This window comes from Cydia strobilella, chromosome 15 (assembly GCF_947568885.1).
Source record: "Cydia strobilella chromosome 15, ilCydStro3.1, whole genome shotgun sequence".
NCBI lineage: Eukaryota > Metazoa > Arthropoda > Insecta > Lepidoptera > Tortricidae > Cydia > Cydia strobilella.
In genome coordinates, this window is record NC_086055.1 from 13,279,624 (window position 1) to 13,302,421 (window position 22,798).

Here is a 22,798-nt window from a genome sequence, read left to right on the forward strand (position 1 = left end):
CAAATAAGAGCATCAAAGTCAGTGCTTTACACGCGTTTACCTAAACGTCCATCAGAAAAAAATTCATTACTAATTTAGTAAGCCTTTTTTCAAAAAAATGATCTGATAAACCTAGAGATAAGAAGTCTTGCTAATAGAAACCAGTACCTGTTATTTCAATTAGGTAACAAAAGGTGTACAATTTCACAGAAGAAATCTATCAACTTTACATTTTTGCGACTAAAATCGTAACCGGGCTCTTAACTTCGGTCAAAAATCACGTTTGTTGTATGGGAGCCCCACTTAAATCTCTATTTTATTCTGTTTTTAGTATTTGTTGTTATAAGCGGCAACCGAAATACATCTTCTGTGAAAATTTCAGCTATCACAGATCACGAGATACAGCCTGGTGACAGACGGACAGCGAAGTCTTAGTAATAGGGTCCCGTTTTTACCCTTTGGGTACGGAACCCTCGGTGGGCGAGTCCGACTCGCACTTGGCCGGTTTTTTTCATTGAAATGAGTACAGTCGTACCGTACACGTAGTAAAGTGTCAAGTGGCGATGCATAATTATTATTAACATCTGGATCTTATACTTCAGATTAACCTAAATTGTGTTTTCTTACTTTAACAAGCAGGGAGTCGTAATATGGTGAGACGATGCCTCCAGCGTAAGTGGCCGCCGAATCGAGACGGATACCCATACCTTCTCCAGACCTGCAACAAAATAATATGTTGTACAAGAAAAAACAAAACAAGATGTATTCGAGGCAATAATAGGGATGTTGACATGAATCGTGAATATATAAAATTTTATGTTTTTACCATAGCAGGTAATATTAGAATGCTGAAAATCATATTTTGTAAATATAAATATGGGTAATAAATTAATTAAAAATAATAAAAGTATTTAAAATAATGCCCAGCATCACGTGACTGCCAACGCAAATCGGAGCGCGTGACGTCACGGAGTGAGAAACACGCACAGACAAGACAATCGTTTGTTTATCACCTCGTTACGTCATCCAGATCACGTGACAGCTTGGAGCGTTTTTGCGCGTTCAACACTAATTAACGTCGATTTTTTATTAAAAATTAATGAATAAAAATAAATAGTAAATAAGTAAATTTATAGTGTAATTTTTATCCTGAAATAAATAAATCTGAATCAAAAAAATATATTTTTTGCAATAATTACGTGTGTATCTATAAAATGAAAACAGTTCAAAAAAATAGTCAACATCCCTATTTAATTACGAACTCGCCTCTATTGTTGAGGCAGGTGTACAGATACGTTTTAACACGCGCTCTGATATGTCACCGTCTATGATTGCGACTACGCAAAGCAATAGTTAAGTAGAATTTAATGCGTAGTGCACTAAAAATCCAACAACATACAATGAAAAAGCTAAGTCCCTCTAAATTTAACTGTTTATTTATTTATTTATAATAATATCGTTGGGAATAACGCACTTTTGCCGCAGATTAACCTGATCATCGCTCTTTGTTTCGCAGTTAATGATTGTGGCGCCAGCAATGATATTATTAATCATATAACTATAGATAGGTTATACTCATACTTAAGGAACACAACAAATACTTCCATATTTATTTCTATACCTACAAAGAAATGTGTTATTTTTGATTAATTTTCGCATTCCATTCATCTTTGTCATACTCGTTATTAAACATGAGCTGTCTCTTTCTCTTTCGGTGAGCGGGAGCTCGTAAGCACGTGCACATTTCCCGCTTGCCCAGGTGCGACTAAAGGCAACTTGTACAATTTGTCACAAGGTAAGCGCTTCAATTTTGAAACGCCTATAACGCCATCTTGAGTTATAATAAATCATAGGGCGCCAGTATGAAGACCGACTTTAGGTCCGTCTTTGGTTCGCAGTTTTTTCCCCAGGGGTTCTGTACGGTACCTACTTACCTGAATACTTCAAGTCTTCCAGTGTTGGGTTGGAAGTTAGTCGCCGGGTTTTCAGTGGTCACTCTGCATTGAATAGCAAATCCTTGTGTTTTGATGTTGTCTTGAGTCAGATCCAGTTCTGGTAGTACCACCCAAGACACAAGCTTGCCTGAATACTTCAAGTCTTCCAGTGCTGGGTTGGAAGTTAGTCGCCGGGTTTTCAGTGGTCACTGCATTGAATAGCAAATCCTTGTGTTTTGATGTTGTCTTGAGTCAGATCCAGTTCTGGTAGTACCACCCAAGACACAAGCTTGCCTGAATACTTCAAGTCTTCCAGTGCTGGGTTGGAAGTTATTCGCCGGGTCTTCAGTGGTTACCCTTCATTGAATAGCAAATCCTTGTGTTTTGATGTTGTCCAGTTCTGGTAGTACCACCCAAGACACTTAACTATAAGCTTACCTGAATACTTCAAGTCTTCCAGTGCTGGGTTGGAAGTTATTGGCTGGGTCTTCAGTAGTGACTCTGCATTGAATAGCGAATCCTTGCGTCTTGATCTTGTCTTGTGTCAGACCCAGTTCTGGTAGGGTCATGCCTTCGGCAACTCTGATTTGGGATTGGACTAAATCGATGCTTGTGACTTCTTCTGTGATTGTGTGTTCCACTTGTAACCTGAGGTATACAATAATAATATAAAAAAATTATACGAAAATCTTACACAAATAAGATTAGTCACACTGCAAGCTCAATCAATAATTAATATTTGAGTTTTAAAACCCTTTATACATACAAACAGACAGACGCGGCGGAGGACTTTGTTTTATAAGATGTAGTGATTCTTGTATCTTTTGGCCAATGGACTGAAAGATGTAGAGTAGCTCTCACACACATGTAAAAACATGGAGATGAAAATTTTAAATTTAAAATATCACGACACAATGAATAGGGGATTTTATTTTTATTTTTTATTTATTATAAACTGATCGGCGATTGGCCCTAGTCACACCTGATGGAAAGTGAAGACAGGGCCTAAGATGTAGTGTGTCGTCTCGAGCGCTTACGTCATAGTGACGTCACTGACAGTTAGGTTAGGAGTCAGTCGATAACAGACCGCGAGCAGAGCAGTCGTGTCAAGTGATGTTTGTGTTGGCGAGCCGTTGGAAATACATTACATCGTATGATTTACTGTGGTAACAGAACATTACAGGGGACAAAACTGACCTAGCGTTGACCTCGATGAAGTAGAAGTTGCCTTTGCTGTCCAGGAGGAACTCCACAGTTCCGGCGTTTTCGTAGCCCACATGCTTGGCCAGGTGAACAGCGCAGTCGGTCATCTTTTTGCGAACCTATAAAAAGTATTTTAACATTTCAAAATACTTCTAGTACATATTTAATTATACGAACGGGTCTATCGCAATTTAATTTAAAGACTCCGGAGGGTCTTTCCGTGACCACAGCTGGTGCAACTCAGCTGAAACGTCGGAATTTAAGGTAAAAAAAATGAAATTAAATCGCGGTAGACCCGTTCGTATAATTATACGAACGGGTACTGCCTTATTTAATTAAATATGTGTTCAAAACGCGAGAGTTTAAAGTGTTATACTTCTAGTATTTCAAAGAAGAGTATGTAAATGTTTTGTAAACATTTTGTACCTCAGGGTCAAGACCGGGCGCAGGGGCCACCTCGACGACCTTCTGGTGCCGGCGCTGCACCGAGCAGTCGCGCTCATACAAGTGTACCACGTTGCCAGCCTTGTCACCTGAAATACAAAACATGACATTAGTAACAAGCAATCAAATAGTTATTTACGATACAAGTGCGGAAAAGAGGAAATTCGAAACGAGTGGCGATAAATTAAAACACGACCGCAGGGAGTGTTTTAAATCGACACGAGTTGCGAATTACCTTTTCGCACGTGTATCGTACAACGTTTTACAGTACATATGGCCCTTTAAACTTTCGACATATGCACGAAAAGTGCTCATTCCCGCACTAGTGCGAAAAAGTAGCACCATATGTACTGTAAAGTACTTTTTAGGGTTCCGTACCCAAGGGGTAAAAATGGGACCCTATTACTAAGACTCCACTGTCCGTCCGTCTGTCTGTCACCAGGCTGTATCTAATGAACCGTGATAGCTAGACAGTTGAAATTTTCACAGATGTATTTCTGCCGCTATAACAACAAATACTAAAAAGTACGGAACCCTCGGTGGGCGAGTCCGACTCGCCCTTATCCGGTTTTTTTAAATACATATATTACTTTCACGCATTGTATTACAGCATCACAAAGATCTATTCTCATCTAAAAAGACGAACTGACGAGCAAATTCTAGAATAAAATTGTGTTTGTATGCGCTGTTTGCTAATTTACTCTACCTATAACGAAGCCATAGTTCAAATTTAATCGTATCCAGACCAGAACTACAGTAAATAAACTGAAGTTTGAAAGAGAAGAAATATATTGTAATAATACAAATGAGTAGGTTCATTCATTATAAGTATAATATGGATATCATAACGCGATCATTTCATTGGTGTATTCAATGTGAATTTACTGTAAGACTATCCTGCGGCCGTAGCAAGGTCGCATTTTTAACACTTGTCACCATGCCTGTCACGTTCTAATAAGTATGTAAGTGCGAAAGTGACAGGCATAGTGATAGGCGATAAAAATGGAACCATGCTACCCCCGCTGGGAACGAGTGTATCATTTCATAGACGTATCATTTTTCCAATCACAAATCAAATAATGTTGCTAAAGCCACATATAGATATATCTACAAACATCGTGCAAGTAATACAATAATGGAATCCAAAGTACAAAAATTACTTTAAAAAAAAAATCAATGCAAACAATAATGTCATACACAAATATATTATGAATTTAAAACGGACTAAGTAACCAAATGTGAACTTTATTGTACGACAACAAGGCATCAAATTTTATGAGTTCTCAAAAGTGTTTATGTTATTTATGCAAAGTGTAACAGTGAATAAACAATATGCTAGGTCCGCTAAGATATTAAATATGCTATTAACAGGCAAAAGGGAGTTCATACTCAATGCCACTTGTATCTTTAGGAGTCACATTTTGTATTAACGTCTCGTTGATAAATGATAACGACGCGAGCGCCTCTGACAATAAGGTCCTTTTTCTGATAACAAAACAATTATCATTTTATTGTATGAACGATAAGTATCGGGGGCTCGTCTGTTGTGTCATTATACTTAATGGATATGTTTTCCAATTGCATATAAGTAATTACTTTTTAATTAATATCATTGACAATGAAATGAACCAGTGTCATATCGATTCATAATGGGTAATTTTCTCTAAAACATGGTATTAGGTCAATTTACCAAAGTGAATGAATGAAGGAGAAATTACAAGTGGCTCAGGTTTTTTTAATCCAAAAAACCTTATCGACAAATAATCCATACAATTATCGATCCTGCTAACAAGATTTCTCGAAAAAGGCGACCCGTAGAGAAGAACAGAAACCGACATACAGAAAGAACTTTTAGCCAAGACGAAATGGAGACATAATAGGTCGCGTTTTGCGCTAGTTCTGTCAATGAGAAATCTAATTACCAAGCAGTTGGACCTTAATATGCCTAGGTCTTTCTATGAAGCGCTCAATGAACTGGACCCGTTGCCAAAGGCGCCCAGCGCTTCTGAGGAAGGAACATGGACCCGTTGCCAAAGGCGCCCAGCGCTTCTGAGGAAAGAACATGGATCCGTTGCCAAAGGCGCCCAGCGCTTCTGAGGAAGGAACAATGACCCGTTGCCAAAGGCGCCCAGCGCTTCTGAGGAAGGAACAATGACCCGTTGCCAAAGGCGCCCAGCGCTTCTGAGGAAGGAACATGGACCCGTTGCCAAAGGCGCCCAGCGCTTCTGAGGAAGGAACAATGACCCGTTGCCAAAGGCGCCCAGCGCTTCTGAGGAAGGAACATGGACCCGTTGCCAAAGGCGCCCAGCGCTTCTGAGGAAGGAACAATGACCCGTTGTCAAAGGCGCCCAGCGCTTCTGAGGAAGGAACATGGACCCTTTGCCAAAGGCGTCCAGCGCTTCTGAGGAAGAAACATGGACCCGTTGCCAAAGGCGCCCAGCGCTTCTGAGGAAGGAACATGGACCCGTTGCCAAAGGCGTCCAGCGCTTCTGAGGAAGAAACATGGACCCGTTGCCAAAGGCGCCCAGCGGTTCTGAGGAAGGAACGTGGACCCGTTGCCAAAGGCGTCCAGCGCTCCTGAAGAAGGAACGTGAACCCGTTACCAAAGGCGCCCAGCGCTTGTGAGGAAGCACACTTGAAAGCTGACTCCACTTCAGCCATGTCACGTACTACTCGGATTCCATGGGCTGACTTATATAACATAGCAAGAGGTACTTACCAAGCAGTTGGACCTCAATATGCCTCGGCCTTTCTATGAAGCGCTCAATGAACATGGATCCGTTGCCGAAGGCGCCCAACGCTTCTGAGGAAGCACGCTCAAAGGCTGATTCTACTTCGGACATGTCCCGTACTACTCGCATACCGCGACCGCCACCGCCGTACGCTGCCTGCAAGAGGAAAATGTTAGATGTTGTAGGACTCGGTTTTTATGAGTTTAACAGCTCATTTACACGGTGCGAGAACCCGCATGCGAAAGTGTTTTTCACAAAGAGATGTTTAGTCGATATCTTGAATCAGTAGTACTGTACGTCAGAAGGCAATGCAACGAAACTTGCATTTGACTTTTAGCAGCGTCTAAATGAGTCTTTAGTTGAAAAGGCTCGCAAATTTTACAAAACTCTGCGTTTAAAACCCTTTTTTTAAGAGTACTTTTAGTGGTGAGTGGAGACTTTCACGAGATTCTATAGGGCGTCATTGTCAACTATATGACTATAATATTAAAATGCATTGTATCTTGCAGAAAATAATTGAATACATCAAACATTTATTCAGCAAATAGGCCACAGGGACACTTTTACATGTAAATTTTTACAAGCAATAAATATAACCAAAATTACAAAAAAAAATACAAATATGGAATCGATGAAATATTAGATACTTTTTAGGGTTCCGTACTCAAAGGGTAAAAACGCGGGACCCTATTACTAAGACTCCGCTGTCCGTCTGTCTGTCTGTCACCAGGCTGTATCTCATGAACCGTGATAGCTAGACAGTTGAAATTTTCACAGATGATTTATTTCTGTAGCCGCTATAACAACAAATACTAAAAACAGAATAATATAAATATTTAAATGGGGCTCCCATATAACAAACGTGTTTTTTTTTGCTGTTTTTTTCCGTAATGGTACGAAACCCTTCGTGCGCTGCGTGTATCCAGTCTCTAAATGTCGAATTACACAATACCTTGAAGATGACTGGAAGACCATGTTTCTTGCAGAAGTCCACGGCGTCTTCTTTGTTTGTAATAGGACCGTCCGTGCCCGGTACGATGGGGACCTCTGGAATATATAAACATTACAGGTAATATTGTCTTCAGTTACCGCGATAGTTACTCATGAAATAAAACTATGAACACGGATTGACGGGTGGGTGAGCCACCCGTTGACCACGAACGCTGTAAAGGGTTCGAAACGTCGGGATGTATTATAAATTCAATATACGCGATATAATCCGTTTTCATAGTTTTATTTCATTTACATTAGGTAACAAAAAAAGCAGATATATTTAGGCCCCGCATTTTAGAAATTGTTAAGGGGCTGTCAACACCCAATGTTCTTGAAATCGATGTTACTAAAGACTAAAGCAGTTTTTAAGAAAACTCTTTGTTTTAGTAAAGCAAAAAATAATGTGTTAATATTCATTATATTTCAAAGACCGTGGCCGTATTCGATACATGATAGAACGAAATAGGCTCTATAGAAAATAATTGCAAAGATTGGTCTTAAAATCACCATTAACCGGTTCTATGTCTTTATTTGTTTGACTTATGGGTCTGCAATTAAAATCACAATTTCAAAACATTAATACCTAAACCGCTAACGAGTAATATTACGCAAATATTCCACATTTTTTATTACAATAGTTTTCTTATTATTCCCTTGCCCAGACCCAGTAACAACGACAGTGCTATCTCATTTACTCCGCTATAAATAGACAGTGTGCGCGCATTAGGTATTGACAGCCTATTAAGAGTCACATTAAATGCATATCTCAGGGTGGTGTCCGCGTTGACAACAAACGCTGTAAAGGGTTTGAAATGTCGGGATGTATTTTGGTTTTATTATACGCTTTATAATCCGTTAAAATAGTTTTCATGAATGACTATAGCAGTAAATCTATTCCTTTTCTTTATTTTTATCATTAACTGAAAACATTTCAAATACGTACTAGCTTTAATGGCGGCTTTCCTGGCAGCCACCTTGTCTTCCATACGCTGCACCAAGCAGGGATCGGATACCGGTATTTTTTGTATGGGAACGAAAACGGTATTTTTTCGTTCTTTGTTAATTATTTCATTTCTAAATGGGCAATCTAATAATACGAAGTCGTTACCTAAAATCACAACTGAGGCATTTTGAGTATAAAATAATTCGAAATATATGGTTATTTCGAAGTTTTTGCTAAAAACCAGTTCCGATCCCTGGCACCAAGGGGGGTACGGCCCGATAAACCGCACGCAAACCACCATCAGTTGCGAGTCTACCCTGTTAATTTAAGCATTTCAAATTCAAACACGTACTGGCTTCAATGGCAGCTTTCCTGGCGGCCACCTTGTCTCCCATTCTCTGCACCACGGAGGGGTGCGGCCCGATAAAACGCATGCCGGCATCAACGATTGCTTGCGCGAAATCTGACCTGTGAACATATACAACTTCGTACAATACGTTATACAGTACAGAGTTTCATTTTATTTCATCATTCATTCATTTGAACATTCGAATTAATGAATGAAATAAATGATAATATGAAATGAATGATCATTGATTCATTTCGAGTTTCATTTGTTGCCAATTAAGAGGCAAGACCAGTGGTAATTTATCCATACAAACGTACTCAACTGTTTCCTCCGTAGTTTTTGACCCTAGAGCAATGGTTTTTTCAACACAGATTAATATTATCAATATCTGTGTCGAACTTTTTTGCTTTTTTGATATTTTTGTTTTTTAAGCGCTAGAGCACTTCAAACATCGCAAAAACGGCCTAATTGACCTAGGCCGCAATGAAAAGCATTGTATTCAAAACTGATATCAATTAGGTGTCCCAAAAAGCAAAATAGTCCGACACAGATAATTTCATAACCATTTAGATTTAAGTAAAAATTTCATTACGATTCGTTTAAATTTTGGAGGAGGTAACAGTCGAGTAAGAAACCTCGATTTTTGAGATTTTTACGCAGGATTTTTCGCTTGAGCTGTAGTTGTCCTTATCGCACTAATTTTAGGAGCCGCCATCGTCAGCGCGACGGAGATATTTACCTAAAATTTTCAAATCGGACAAGGGGCTCAGCTGGCCTTTCCTCTTAAGTCTTAAGGATACAAAGGGGGAAGCCCAAAGTTGTGCAAGATACGTAAAAATGGACCCTAATGCGGCTATAAAACTGATGATACGCGTCAAGATTTTGTAAAATATACATAAAGATTATAAAATATGCTTTACACACAAGGGATTTATAAAAACAGTGAAGCCACACCCTTCTGACAACAGTCCATAACCGGGATGAACAGCGTCCACATTGTTCTCTTTAGCTACGATGATGATCTCGGGGATGCTGAGATAAGCTTCTACTGGAGCCAGACCTTTGCCGATCAGGTATGACTCGTCGGCTTTTATAAAAGCTATGAGACACATACCATTCTGACAACAGTCCATAACCGGGATGTACAGCGTCTACATTGTTCTCTTTACCTACCCTGATGATTTGCGGGATGCTCAGGTACGCTTCTACGGGAGCCAGACCTTTGCCGACCAGGTATGACTCGTCGGCTTTTGTTATAAAAACTGTGAAGCCACATACCTTTCTGACAACAGTCCATAACCGGGATGAACAGCGTCCACATTGTTCTCTTTAGCTACTCTGATGATCTCGGGGATGCTAAGGTACGCTTCTACGGGAGCCAGACCTTTGCCGACCAGGTATGACTCGTCGGCTTTTTGTCTGAAAGAATAACACAATTTTTGTCATTTTTCTCGGTCACTTTTCTTCAATGATTGGGGATGAGATAGACACCTAGCAAGCTAGTCGTTTATAGAAAACCCAGTCGAAATTTAAATAATGCTTTAAAAGTGAAGCTTCACGTGGTATTTTTTTACGTTTCGAATGGCGTTTATCAATAGCCGATTATCATTTTGGCTACGACCTATGTTTGGTAGAGAAATGTTTCGTCAAACCAGAGAAAGTTTGGCGCGGCTGGCAATGTTGAGCAAGTTTACGGTACAAAGCCAAGCAGCTGAGGTCTCCATACCTATGCAAAGAGACAAGTTATGGCGTCTCCTCTGTCACTGACAACGTCGTGCCACAAGATTGTAACAGATGGCGTTAGCACTTTCTACATCACGCTTACGGAGTTCCGAATGACAGTTACTAACAACTCCTGACCAACTCTCATTGGACGGTCCCGAGGAACTACACCCGCCTGAAGCGAGTACTCTTTATTGCCCTCCCTCTACATTCTACAAAGTAATGCCAAAGCATGCTAGGCTTGTCTTGGAGATTTTGGACCAGACTGTCACCATCCGACATTGGTTGATAAAGTAGAACCTTGTTTCTTCTTCTTCTTTTGTCGCGACCTTTTCCCATCTACTTGGGGTCGGCCCTCCTTATCCTTCTCTTCCACTGTGCTCGGTCTTGAGCTGTGCAGGCGTCCAATCCTAATTGTTTTAGGTCTTTCTCGACCGTCGTAAGCCAAGTGGTGGGTGGCCTTCCAGGTCCCCGTTTCGTCGTTGGCAAATCTAGGGCTAGCTTTACCATATGGTCCTCTGGCCGTCTTTGGATATGGCCGTACCAGCGGAGGCGGTTTTCTTTAACTTTTTCTGTGATAGGCAGAACCTTAAAGCTTCCCCTGACAAACTCATTCCGGATTTTGTCTAACCTGGTGACACCCGCAGACCAGCGAAGCATCCGCATTTCAGTTGTGTGTAGTTTGTTGAGGTGCTGTTTGGTAGTAGCCCAACATTCTGACCCATACAGCATTGCGGGACGTACAGCGGTTTTATACACACAAGTAGAACCTTGTTTCGTGTTCTGTTATTTAAGAAAAGCATATATTTACTGTCTCCCTCTCTCACCTGTGCATCTGCAGCTTGTCCTGCTCGCTGTAGATGGCGACGGACCGTATGCCGAGTTCGGAGCATGCTCGAAACACTCTGATGGCAATCTCTCCTCTATTTGCTACCAAAACACTCCTTATTGGTTTGTACTCGATCGGTTTGTTTGCTTTCTGAAAGATGAATGATGATATATATTAAATTGTAATTAAGAATTTCACATGAAAATATAACACATAATGCATTGCAGGATACAATTCAGAATATTGAGATCGTGTGTTGCTCCATCGGGGGCGTTGTTTTGACAATAAAGATACCCTTTATAGAAAACTAGAAACGAACTAGATGTCGAATCCTATTCTAGTATTTTGTTAATTGTTAGTCGTGGCTAGGATACAAAAAAAGACTAGACTGGCAGGCCCATTGGAATTCAGGATTATTCAGTTATTGTGCAATTTGCTCGTACTTGTCCGTACATGTATAGGCGCACTGTAACTTAATGACATTCATTATTCTGAGTCAGTGTGTTCGAATTGGCATACCTATAAAATAAATACTAGGATAAGGGGGGTGTTAATTATTTACGTCTTAGATTTTAGCGAGTTTTTGATTTTCATGTAATTGATAGAAAAAGTGAGTCACATACGCTAGGGAGCTTATGTGACTTTCACTTTTTCTATCTAACCATTTAACTGGAAAGAACTAGTTAGTATCCTCGCAGACACAGTTAACTAACTATTTATGAACCTTAATACAACGAGATAAGGTCTAATAATAGTCAATTAAATGTGTGGATGTTATAGTTAAATCAAACACTCGCTACACACGAATAGGTAGTGTGTCTTTGTGTCTGTCACACCTACCCGCCGTAGGTAGGTGTGACAGAGAGCACACTACGTTTTCGTGTGCAGCGAGCGTTTAATTCAACTATAGTTGTTAGTAGTCTGAGTAGAAGGAAAGACACCACAGACGAATACAAAACAAGATAGTGCCAAGACTAAATATTATGATTTATGAAACACGAGGCTTGTTATCAGAGCGTCTTATTTTTCAATAGTCTGCCATTATAATATAAAACTATTACCAACCATCGCGTTTTCAATGCAAGACTAAAGGATTTTCTTTTAGAAAAATGTTATTATTCCGTATTAGATTTCATCACTACATAGTATAAAACAAAGTCGCTTTCCGCTGTCTGTCCCTATGTATGCTTAGATCTTTAAAACTACGCAACGGATTTTGATGCGGTTTTTTTTAATAGATAGAGTGATTCAAGAGGAAGATTTATATGTATAATTTGTAAAGGTTTTGTGTAAATTAGTTGAACTACGCGTGCGAAGCCGGGGCGGGTCGTCTTGTAAATGATAAAAATAATTAGCTAATTATGTACATTGTTATTACAAAAAAATCTTGTATAATAACTACCTGTATGATTTAAATGATCTCATTAATGTGGACACGTTAGAATTGTAATATTTTTTTATATTGTTAATATTTTTATTTTATTTTTTTATATATTTTATGTTAATTAAGATTGTAAAATAGAATGACATTCAAACAAAATGTATATTGTTAGTGGATAAATGAAATGAAATGAAGTACTTACCGAGCTCGCATATCGTGCCCTTGCGCAGCTCCATGCTTGAAACTGATTGGCCGTCAAATAAACATGGCGCACTTTGAGAATCTGCATCTTCACTTATCGAAATAAAAAAAGTTACAAAAACAATAAGCACCGCGCTAAGTAAATAGCACTATAGCTTAAGATAATAATTAATTCATTGTATAAAAAAAATGACTAGACTATTTTTCGTTTTCGTATCGTTCCGTTTCCTGAAACAAAGAAAAGTTAGTGTTAATGTGTATATTTTTTTCTGAAATTCATTTGTTATGTTATGAAGCTGTTAATATTGTCTTCGGTTACCGCGATAGTTACTCATGAAATAAAACTATGAAAACGGATAATATCGCGTATATTGAATTTATAATACATCCCGACGTTTCGAACTCTTTACAGCGTTCGTGGTCAACGGGTGACACCCGGTACGCTATATTATCCGTTTTCATAGTTTTATTTTATGAAGCTGTTGTTTGTTACAAATCGAAAAAAAAACAAGAAGCTAGCTCAGATATTCATATACAAAACATAGAATTCATAGGGCATTTGAGACTGCAACTGCTGCAAGTTAATCAAGAATAAGATTAAAGATCTAAAGATAGCAACCATTATAATCTAGTCTGCACATGAAGTCAATAGCGGACACGTAATATCTTGTAACGGTTTACACATAGGTACAGTGTATGATGTGTGTATATTTACATATATCAATGTAAACGATAGTCAGTAAGCGACGTAGATGATTAGCTCAATTAGACTTGCATACTTGAAGCGGTTAGCGCAATTTTAAAAGGTAATATGCACATATATATGTCCATTAAGGACTTTGTACTCCGTAATATTGTCCCTTCAGTGTCAAATTGTTCTTTTATGGCGATATTTGCTCTTTGGATGCGATTCCCGAATGAAATTGCTATGTTTTTTTAAAGTTCAAGAAGCCATTGAAAATAAAAAAACAGCAATTACAATCGGGACGATGGTTTTAGGATCTCATCTATATGGAATCCAGTCATTAGTAAATGTAAGCGAAAACGAATATTGCCCAATGAAAAACCATACCTACATCGTGAGTGTTGTGTGTCGACCAAGTAACAAAGGTACCTACCTAGTTCAAAAGGTTCTAGTTGATAAACAAGACCAAGACCACGAAGACAATGCCATAGTTGAAAAGTCGGAGGTAATTTTTAACTTAATTATACGCGATTAGATCCCATTTTACAAATAATTAAGTTATAACAGAATGTAAGTTGATAGTGTTGATACTAATATTCTTAATACTTCTCATGCTCGTAAAGTTCGACTATAGGTCGTGCGTATACGACATAAAGTTGCTTATTATGTTCTAGAGCATAAAGTAAAATCATCTATTACGACCCTTATTGACATAGCAATAAAGTCCAAAATCTGCAATGCAAACGGCCAGCCCTGCCGGCGCGCCCCCCGACCGATACGCTCCCGACCGGTGTGCCCCGCGCCCCCGACCGGCCCGAGTAAAATTTTTTTTAGTCTTGAATCACCAATCTTGAATCTGTAAAATTACCTAAAATATTGGATATTTTTGTATGTATATTTTACTTACAATCGAAGTGAAAAACAGGCATAATTGTCCAGTTTTATCCTCCACTATATTGGTCCTCGCTGCGCTTCGGATAAAAATGGATCGCTTTATGCCCTTGTTGTACTAGATTGTACAATATTTTACAATGTAAAATAATATTAAAAAATAAAACAAATGGAAAACAAATAACCTAAGGATAAGAATTAACAGCAACACATTTAACTGACCAAGGGTAAGCCTTAAGTCATTGCATTAAGGTGTAAAAATGGTCAGGTGCGTTGACGATGATAGCCACAGTAATCTCCTCGGCCAACGAGTGGAACGCGATGACCTGAATGACTTTGAAACACTATGTCGATGTCGATAATCGATAATCGATAATGAGAACCTATGGGTAAGTTCAAGATACGGTATTGCATAATCTAGACCCCTCTTAGGGCCTGTTTCACAATGTCCAAGTAAAGTATTGGATAGTTAATTAACAAATAAATTAACTGCCAGATAAAATTTCCTACAAAAAAAGCACTTTATTCAGCAGATAAAGCTTATTTGGAGATTGTGAAACGCCAACGATGACTTTATTCGTCAGATAAGTGGCAAGTAGCTTCTTCAGGACTTTACTTGGACATTGTGAAACAGGCCCTTAGACTCAATAATTGACCGGACTCAATAATTCCCATACAACAAACGTTTTTTTTTTGCCGTTTTTTGCGTGATGGTACGGAACCCTTCGCACGCGAATCCGACTCGCACTAGGCCGGTTTTTTTACGAAGCATTTTAGTACCTACGCAATGTTTTACTAAATAACGAACGATAACTACACGTTTTATCTAATCTGGTCATATGTAGTCCATTTATAGCGAGGCCGGAACTAAGCCTTTTATTTACTTTGATTGTTGCGCCTGAAGTACTAAGTATTAAGCGGTTATTTCATATTATTAGTAATAAAATAGTAATATTCAATATTGAATTATATTTAATACTCAATATTTTAATTTTCTACTACTACTACGTACTAGCAGTGAATGCTAGTCTAGCACCCAAAAGAAAACTCATCACGTTGTTTACTGATTCATTTGATTGTGCGAAGCCCTTACGAGTTGTTACGAGGTTTCAATCAATCTGTCGATCTCTTATTGCATTTTGGTTAGAAACTGCGGTCAAGAGAGTGAAGGTTATATTAATAAAACACATTTATGAAACCCTTGCAATTGTTTTTAATAATTTATTATCTATTGGTCAATTATTATCACTATTGTCTAACGTTATTATAGTTTAACTCGGAATTTTACCTCCTAAACTAACATCAGTAGGTATTAGTAATTTTTGACCAGATTTACAGTAATTAGACGGCGGCTGTTTGTAAATAAATCATATTTTTATTTTATTCTTAAGTCATTGATTTTTTGAAATAACTATGAAAGGTTAGGTATTTTAATTTATAAAAAAATATTAGATTTAGAGCTCATACGTAGGTATGAGCAGGCTTCAAATACAGTACAGATTTTGAATTCTAATACTCTCTAGTGATATTGTAGTTTTAGCTTCAAACCATAGAGGAACTTAAGCGGTACTGTCATAGTAAATTTTGTAACCCCAGAAATTTCACTGCCATCTGTCGACGCACTTTAAAACTAAAAATGAAGATTTATAAAAATACGATAAAATGTATTTAAATATGGATAAATGATTTTTTTTTATTTGCATTAATTATTTTGATGATTTGACCCATGTTCTCTCACTGATATGCGTTAAAATTGTTAATTGCTTCAAACCAATCCGGGCCATATTTTATTATTATGAAAAACCATTTTTTTTATTCGAAAGCGAATTTGGCCCTCGAGCTAATTATCTTTAAACTGCGTAACAATGGCGTAACATGGACACAAACCATGATAACTACATATATATCATTGGACACAATGATTGGTACTCATTGTTACAAGGTTATCGCTTTCATATCACTCGGACCACATAAAATGTTCCATAACTTATGTCAAAGCATGACATAAGCATTGATTGTTTTATTACAATTAAGTAAATAACAGTATTTTATGAGAAGGCACAAGATAGAAAATACGTTATAAGCTATCACGGTAATTTACGTGTTACAAGCTTATAATGCAGTAAACTAATGTGGAAGTGTGTGGATACTTAATGAAGAATCAATCTAGATACGAGTTTATCCACTGTTCTAGCGTGAACGCCAAGTAGCCCCACGTGGCCCTTATAAAATCCAGCTATCTTGTTACAAGAGCTAATAAAATCACCGTACACTGTCTTGTACTAACCGTACAATTTTAGTCGTATTTATAGCGCCTAAGACCTTGATACTGGCGAAATAGTCCCACTGGACTGAAGCCATAATTTTAAAAGAATGAACGAAACGTATACTGTCCTTAAAATGCTGAATGAAATTACAAACAAATATCAGCCTTCGTGAATTGAACGTTGTAGCGTTCGATTAAGCTTATCGTCGCCTAATGAGGACTACGATAAAATAATCAAAGTCTAGCCGTCAAAAGTCGACTTAGTATTATGTCTGTCAAAACGGCATGAATGCTATAAAACGGTATGTATAGACAAGTGTCATTTATATCATTTAACATCCACTTAATATCAACTAAGTTTAAGTTAGAAATATAGACAAATGACATATTGTCCAACGACCATGTAAGTAAATCGTTTAACGACTATCGCTGTCAAAAGTGGAAAAGACGTTAAATCAATAAAAACTCGATAAAATGTTAGTTTTATCATCATTCATGCAACAATATCGTTTATAAAGTCGACCATCATAGCTGACTCACGCTAGACCGGGTCGGGGCCGGGCCGGAGCTTACGGCGCTACGTTTTCTATGGAAAGTGCCACGTGATCACCGATCAGCCGTCATAGAAAATGACATGTCGGACGCCTCGTCCTTTAACCTACGTAATTGACGAGCATTAAGGCTAATTTTAGTGTCACGCGGACCGTCCGCGCGGATTGCTCCCCGTGACACTATAATCAGCCTAAAAGAAAATTGGAAATATTAAGTCTGTAGCAAGTCAAATAAACCTAAAGGTAATTATTTAATTTAAAGAATAAGAAAAATTTACGTTGCTCAAATTGTTTTTTTTTGCGGACGTAAATAAATAAGCATAAAATAAAACAAAAATAAATATTAAACATTAAGTAATAATTAAACTGTTTAGGTGTTTAGTACAAATTATGCAAACTCGGAGCTAACTTTGAAAAACAGAATTCAATCAATCTATATTTTTATTTCGAATAAAAAAATCAATATTATTGTATTGTTAGGGATTATTCCACTTACGCCAGCTGCCACTTAGTACAAGGCACAGCAAAACTTATAAATCTATGTTAGTGATAAGAATAAAATAAAAACAAACAAAAATATAAGGTAATTAAAATTGATAGTTATAAATGTTCAAGTTTTCTTTATCCAATTCCGGTGATCAAGTACATTTTATACTAACTATACACAAGATAAAATTAAAATGCTCAAAGTCCAACAAAACAGGCAAAACCTGATTTCGATTTATAACAGAGAAAGAAGAAAGTTTGGTTAAACAATATTAAACATTTTAAACATCTAAAATATTCTGGCCGAATCATAACAAGTTTATTAGGTTAAGTCAAATACAGACCTTAAGGCTTAAGTGACAGGATTCTAATCAATGTGGCTATCTTTAAAATTGTGCGCACAATGATAAAATAGGTAAGTTTGTTGTACATAGTGGCCCTGAGATATCATTCCAATTGCATACAGAGTCACAGAATAAATAATAGTACTAGGACTACTAGGTATAGAAGTAGGGTTGCCACCCATACTATAATATATAGTATCGTACTATATTTTAGTCACTTGTACTATATATTATACAAAAACAATATAGTACGAAAAATACTATATTTTTATCACACAAGAATGGGGTATACAAATGTGACCGATATCGCATCGTATGCGACTTGGATTTTTAATTCGCCTCAAATCGTGCCTTTTTTTTAAATTTCCCAGTAAATACTATATTTTTTCAATATTTTGACAAAAATACTATATGTGTATAGAAAAAAGGTGGCAACCCTATATAGAAGTTTCACTCTCTAACAAAACGCGTCCATTACGACAGATATGACCGCAAGGTAAGGTGGCGCAAGTATATGACAATTTCCATAGGCTTGTGGCGCCCCCTGGCCATCCCTGAGATAGAACAGTATGGTTCGACCTCCTAACCGAATCAAACTCAGGTGATTACGGGCTAGCGAAGAGAGATGGCGGTGCCATTAATACTCTAAGAACAAATTCAATTACTTTCTTATGAAAATATTTTAATTTGTAAAAAAACACAAATGAAAATATTTTCATAAGAAAGTAATTTAATTTGTTCTCAGTGTAGGACATTTGACAAAGATATTGGACAGATGGAATACCACCCTTAGCGAATACAGCCAGAACTATTACTTATATAACCTGTGGCCGCTGTAGCATGGCACAAGGCGGACACGCTATACATCAAAAATCACTTGCGTTTCTATGTGTGAACGGCACGTCTGTACACGCGGCATGCGTCATTGTGTGAGTAAGTTGCTTAAAAACAGTACTGAGCGGTCGGCAAAAGGTCGTCAATCTGCTGTTGCGGGGCGAGGTAATTCGAATCGGAGCAGGGCGGTGTGTGGCCGTTCTGTATAATAATACTATTACTTATTCTGTGCTCAATGTGCTCATGGCCAGGGTACAGTACAGAAGGGGTCATATTACAGGGGTGTGCGCGCGCGTAGGTAACTCTAACTCGCTATACATACTATATATCTGGGTGCTTAGCCAACATGCTAATCGTTTACGCTCCGTAGCGTAGCGTAATCATCTCTCTATCACTCTTCCACATTAGTGCGACAGCGACATTTGCGTCATCGTTCGCTACGGAGCGTTAACGATTGGCATGTTGGCTAGGCACCCTGTACACAGAGGGGGCCATTTTACGCTGGCACTACGTGAACTCAGCCGCTGCGCGCGCGTAATAGGTAACTAACTATACCTACACCTGACGTCTGTTTGGCAACAACCGGTGTTGGCGAGCAACGAACCCGAGTTTGTTGACATACTAACTAATATCCAAGCGGTATCGATTAATGGTAATGTTGCTTTAGTGTACTATTAGTTATTCTGTGCTTTAGTTTCCTTGGTAGACAAAATTTCATGGTAAAACGAGTTTTCGGGAGTTTTGGTGGTGGTAATTTCTTGTGGTGTTATTTCGACTGGTAAAATATGATTATTAACTGAAACTAGAGATAATATTTTTTTAGGTCACAATGTCTATTTTTTTACTTTGTGTTGGACTTTACCTAAAAATGGCAACGGGAGATATTCATTGTAAAGTTATAACTAATAAGAGTAATAAGTATGTCGGGATTGTTTGGTGTCGAGATGCACATGTTTGATATGGTTCCAATTTAACCCACAATTTAAAAAATACTACAACCATTTTGGTCTCTAAGTAAACCACTTTTAGGGTTCCGTAGCCAAAGGGAATCAAACGGGACACTATTAATAAGACTCCGCTGTCTGTCTGTCACCAGGCTGTACCTCATGAACCGTGACAGCTAGACAGTTGAAATTTTCACAGATCATGTATTTCTGTGGGGCTCCCATAAAACAAAAGTGATTTTTTTGCCGTTTTTTGCGTAATGGTACGAAACCCTTCGTGCGCGAGTCCGACTCGCACTTGGCCGGTACTACAAATTTTAAAAAACAATTTTTTTTTTAAGCACGGATTGCAGAGGTTGCGGGTTCAAGTCCTGCCGGAAGCGTAATTTTTTCCATATTTCTTTTAATATGAAAATTCCTAGTGTCGTAAATGGAAGATAAGAAACAGTATGGCTACCACCAGTTTGACACTGACATATATATGCACCTCGCTCGTACTCGCATATTAGTGCGAGCGCGAGCGGGATGTATTAGAAAGTAAGTTACGTAATAATACGGAATATGTCAGTTTGACACCGCTAAGGCAGGCGTGGTCAGACTGGTAAGGCTACAGATAATACAGCTTATGCGAAACATTTTACGAACATAACTATAAACAATCCTTTATCGGTCAAAGATAATATTCGTTTTATTTGTTGTTTCGCAATATCTAATCTCAAGATAGCATTTCGCAGTGTGTAATATATACAGGATGGCTAAAAATTAAATGTATTCCCGTTGCCAGGGAGGTTTTGGGATTATACTGAGCAACTTTTACTATGGGACCAACTCCGAAATCGCGAAAAAAAATTTGGCTTTCATAGGCTGGTCCATTTTCTATGGGAGAGTAATTTTTTTTCGCGATTTTGTGGTTGGGCCCATAGCAAAAGTTGCTCAGTGCAAAACCTCCCTGGCAACGGGAATGCACTTATTTTTTAGCCACCCTGCAGTATATGTTACGGGTAATATTAGAAGGTTAATTGTGATATTTTCCATAAAAAGGGACTTTATCGTCGATGGCGCTTACGCCATTATTAACGATGTTCCGATATAAATACAATGCCGTGCTACGCTGTGCGGCGTAAGCGCCATCGACAATAAGGTACCTTTTCATAGAAAATGCCTCAATTTAATTTCCAGGATTTACCCAAGAGGCTTGGGTAATCCTTAGGAATACCCAGGTAAACTTAAGTTTACATAACCTTCTAGTATTGCCCGTAACATTTAAGTGATAAAAGTGTCAAGGTGCAAACTGCCATGACAATGGAGTACTCATGCTCATGCTTTATATTCGTGACCGTATCAGTAAGACTTACAGAAGGTATTGTTTAACAATAAAGATAAGTGTTTTGCAGTCTTATTGGAGTTCACTGCCCTGAGAGAAGAATTTGATGCAAGTTTATCATTTATGATATATTTAGGCCGTAGCGCCTCAAGTCCGTTCTACCCTGGACACCCAACTGCACGTCTGCGCTTCACGGCGCCAAAAACAGGCACAGAGATAGCGGGACATCGTCAAAGAGAAACTGGGGGCCTACCGCGAAAACCGAAATTCGCAAATTGCGGGGATCTTTCTGTTTTACTGCATATGAAGGCGTAATTAGAGTAACAGAGCAAGATGCCCGCAGTTTGCGAGTTTCGATTTTTGCGGTTATAGCTCTGAGTCCACGGGGATTTCACGACCGCGGCGAGGAACACGACGCGAGAAGGAGGATTTGGAGGCAAACGAGCAGACGAACCGCCTGAAGGTGCCAGAGGGGTTGCAAGTGTATTGCCGGTCTTTAAGATTAGGACTTTAGTAGTACCCACTTTTCAAGATAACAGTAATCCCACTGTATTAGTAATACATATTATAACTATTATAAGGCTTAAAAACTATGTTAATACTTAAATGTAAAAGTTAAAGTAAAGTACTTTCGGTTTAAGAATGCCGCGAGCAACAGTTCAAGTTGGGAAAAGAAGAAATTCTACGTTATAACTTATAATAAAACTAAAACGGGACCTTATCGCGTGTGACTTCTTTTATTGTTTTTCTTGACGTTTCGGGCGTGCCAGTAAGCTCTTGGTAATCTTGGTTGCAGGCTGTTTCCCTGATTAAATAACTAAGCCCCTAGTACCTACATAGGCGTACGCCAAAAAACACTTAATAAAAAAAATACCTACATATTAATAATATCTAAGAAATATTTTAAGGAAGCAACATTTAGATATAATTTAACATCGTAATTTCTATTATCATATAAGTAAACATGCCTACACGTATCTAAGTGAAAGATAACAACTAAATGTTTGTGCTGTTACGCAGCGTCTTACGTAAGCGAACAACTCGCGAACGCAAAGCGAAGCAGTGCGGCGCGGCGCGGCGGGCCCACGGCGGCGGCGCGGCGTTCGCGTTCGCAACGAGATCGCCCACGTAAGACACTTCTATAAGTATCAAAGGATAGATTCACCCCGCGCCGCATCGCTTCGCTTCGCATTCGCGTTGTTCGCCTACGTAGTACGCTGCGCTGCGTTACAATGTGTTAATTTGTGATTTTATAAAAAGTGTTTATGGTAAATGTGTGAATCAACCTTTTCTCGTCACTCGTTTCCATAGTTACGGTCGCTTAGGTCACTCTTTAAATCTGTATAAGTTATGTGGTTAAGTTTTATTTGGTTAAGATTTTTTTTAATACATCATTTAAGGTTTTGTTTTGTTAGGTGTAAATAGTACCATTTTTTAAATCATTATGTATTGATTTAATCTTGTATGTACGTGAAATAAATAAAATAAAATATCAATGTGTAAAACAAAACTGGTTTTATGGCATTTCAATTAACCAAACAAGCTGTTTGTAGTAGTTATATAATATATGACTAGTTTTTTGCGCGGTGCGCGGGGCCCGAGGGCCCCGCGGTCATCGTGTTGTTGTTGTTGTTGTTGTTGTTGTTTTGTTGTTTTTGGTGTTGTTGTTTTGGTGCTGTGGTTTTGTGCTGTTGTTGGTCTTGTTGTTTTTGGTGCTGTAGTTGTTGTTGTTGGTGCCGTTGTTTGTGCTGTTGTTTGTGCTG

General features: G+C 38.4%; 2 protein-coding genes across 2 annotated transcripts in view; one reads left to right on the forward strand and one right to left on the reverse strand.

The window, feature by feature from the left end:
- Window positions 1-12,938, reverse strand: part of LOC134747594 (pyruvate carboxylase, mitochondrial) — a 35,003-nt gene extending 22,065 nt beyond the window's left edge. Inside the window, exons 1-10 of the mRNA XM_063682189.1 lie at window positions 12,712-12,938; window positions 11,127-11,278; window positions 9,856-9,996; window positions 8,581-8,696; window positions 7,245-7,339; window positions 6,280-6,448; window positions 3,543-3,649; window positions 3,111-3,235; window positions 2,352-2,561; window positions 607-697 (exon numbers count right to left, since the gene is read on the reverse strand). Of these exons, the coding sequence (XP_063538259.1) occupies window positions 607-697; window positions 2,352-2,561; window positions 3,111-3,235; window positions 3,543-3,649; window positions 6,280-6,448; window positions 7,245-7,339; window positions 8,581-8,696; window positions 9,856-9,996; window positions 11,127-11,278; window positions 12,712-12,798 (1,293 nt within the window). The 5' untranslated portion in view covers window positions 12,799-12,938. The remainder of the gene's footprint in view (window positions 1-606; window positions 698-2,351; window positions 2,562-3,110; window positions 3,236-3,542; window positions 3,650-6,279; window positions 6,449-7,244; window positions 7,340-8,580; window positions 8,697-9,855; window positions 9,997-11,126; window positions 11,279-12,711) is intronic.
- Window positions 1-22,798, forward strand: part of LOC134747569 (fasciclin-2) — a 406,372-nt gene that overhangs the window by 285,596 nt on the left and 97,978 nt on the right. The window lies entirely within an intron of this gene.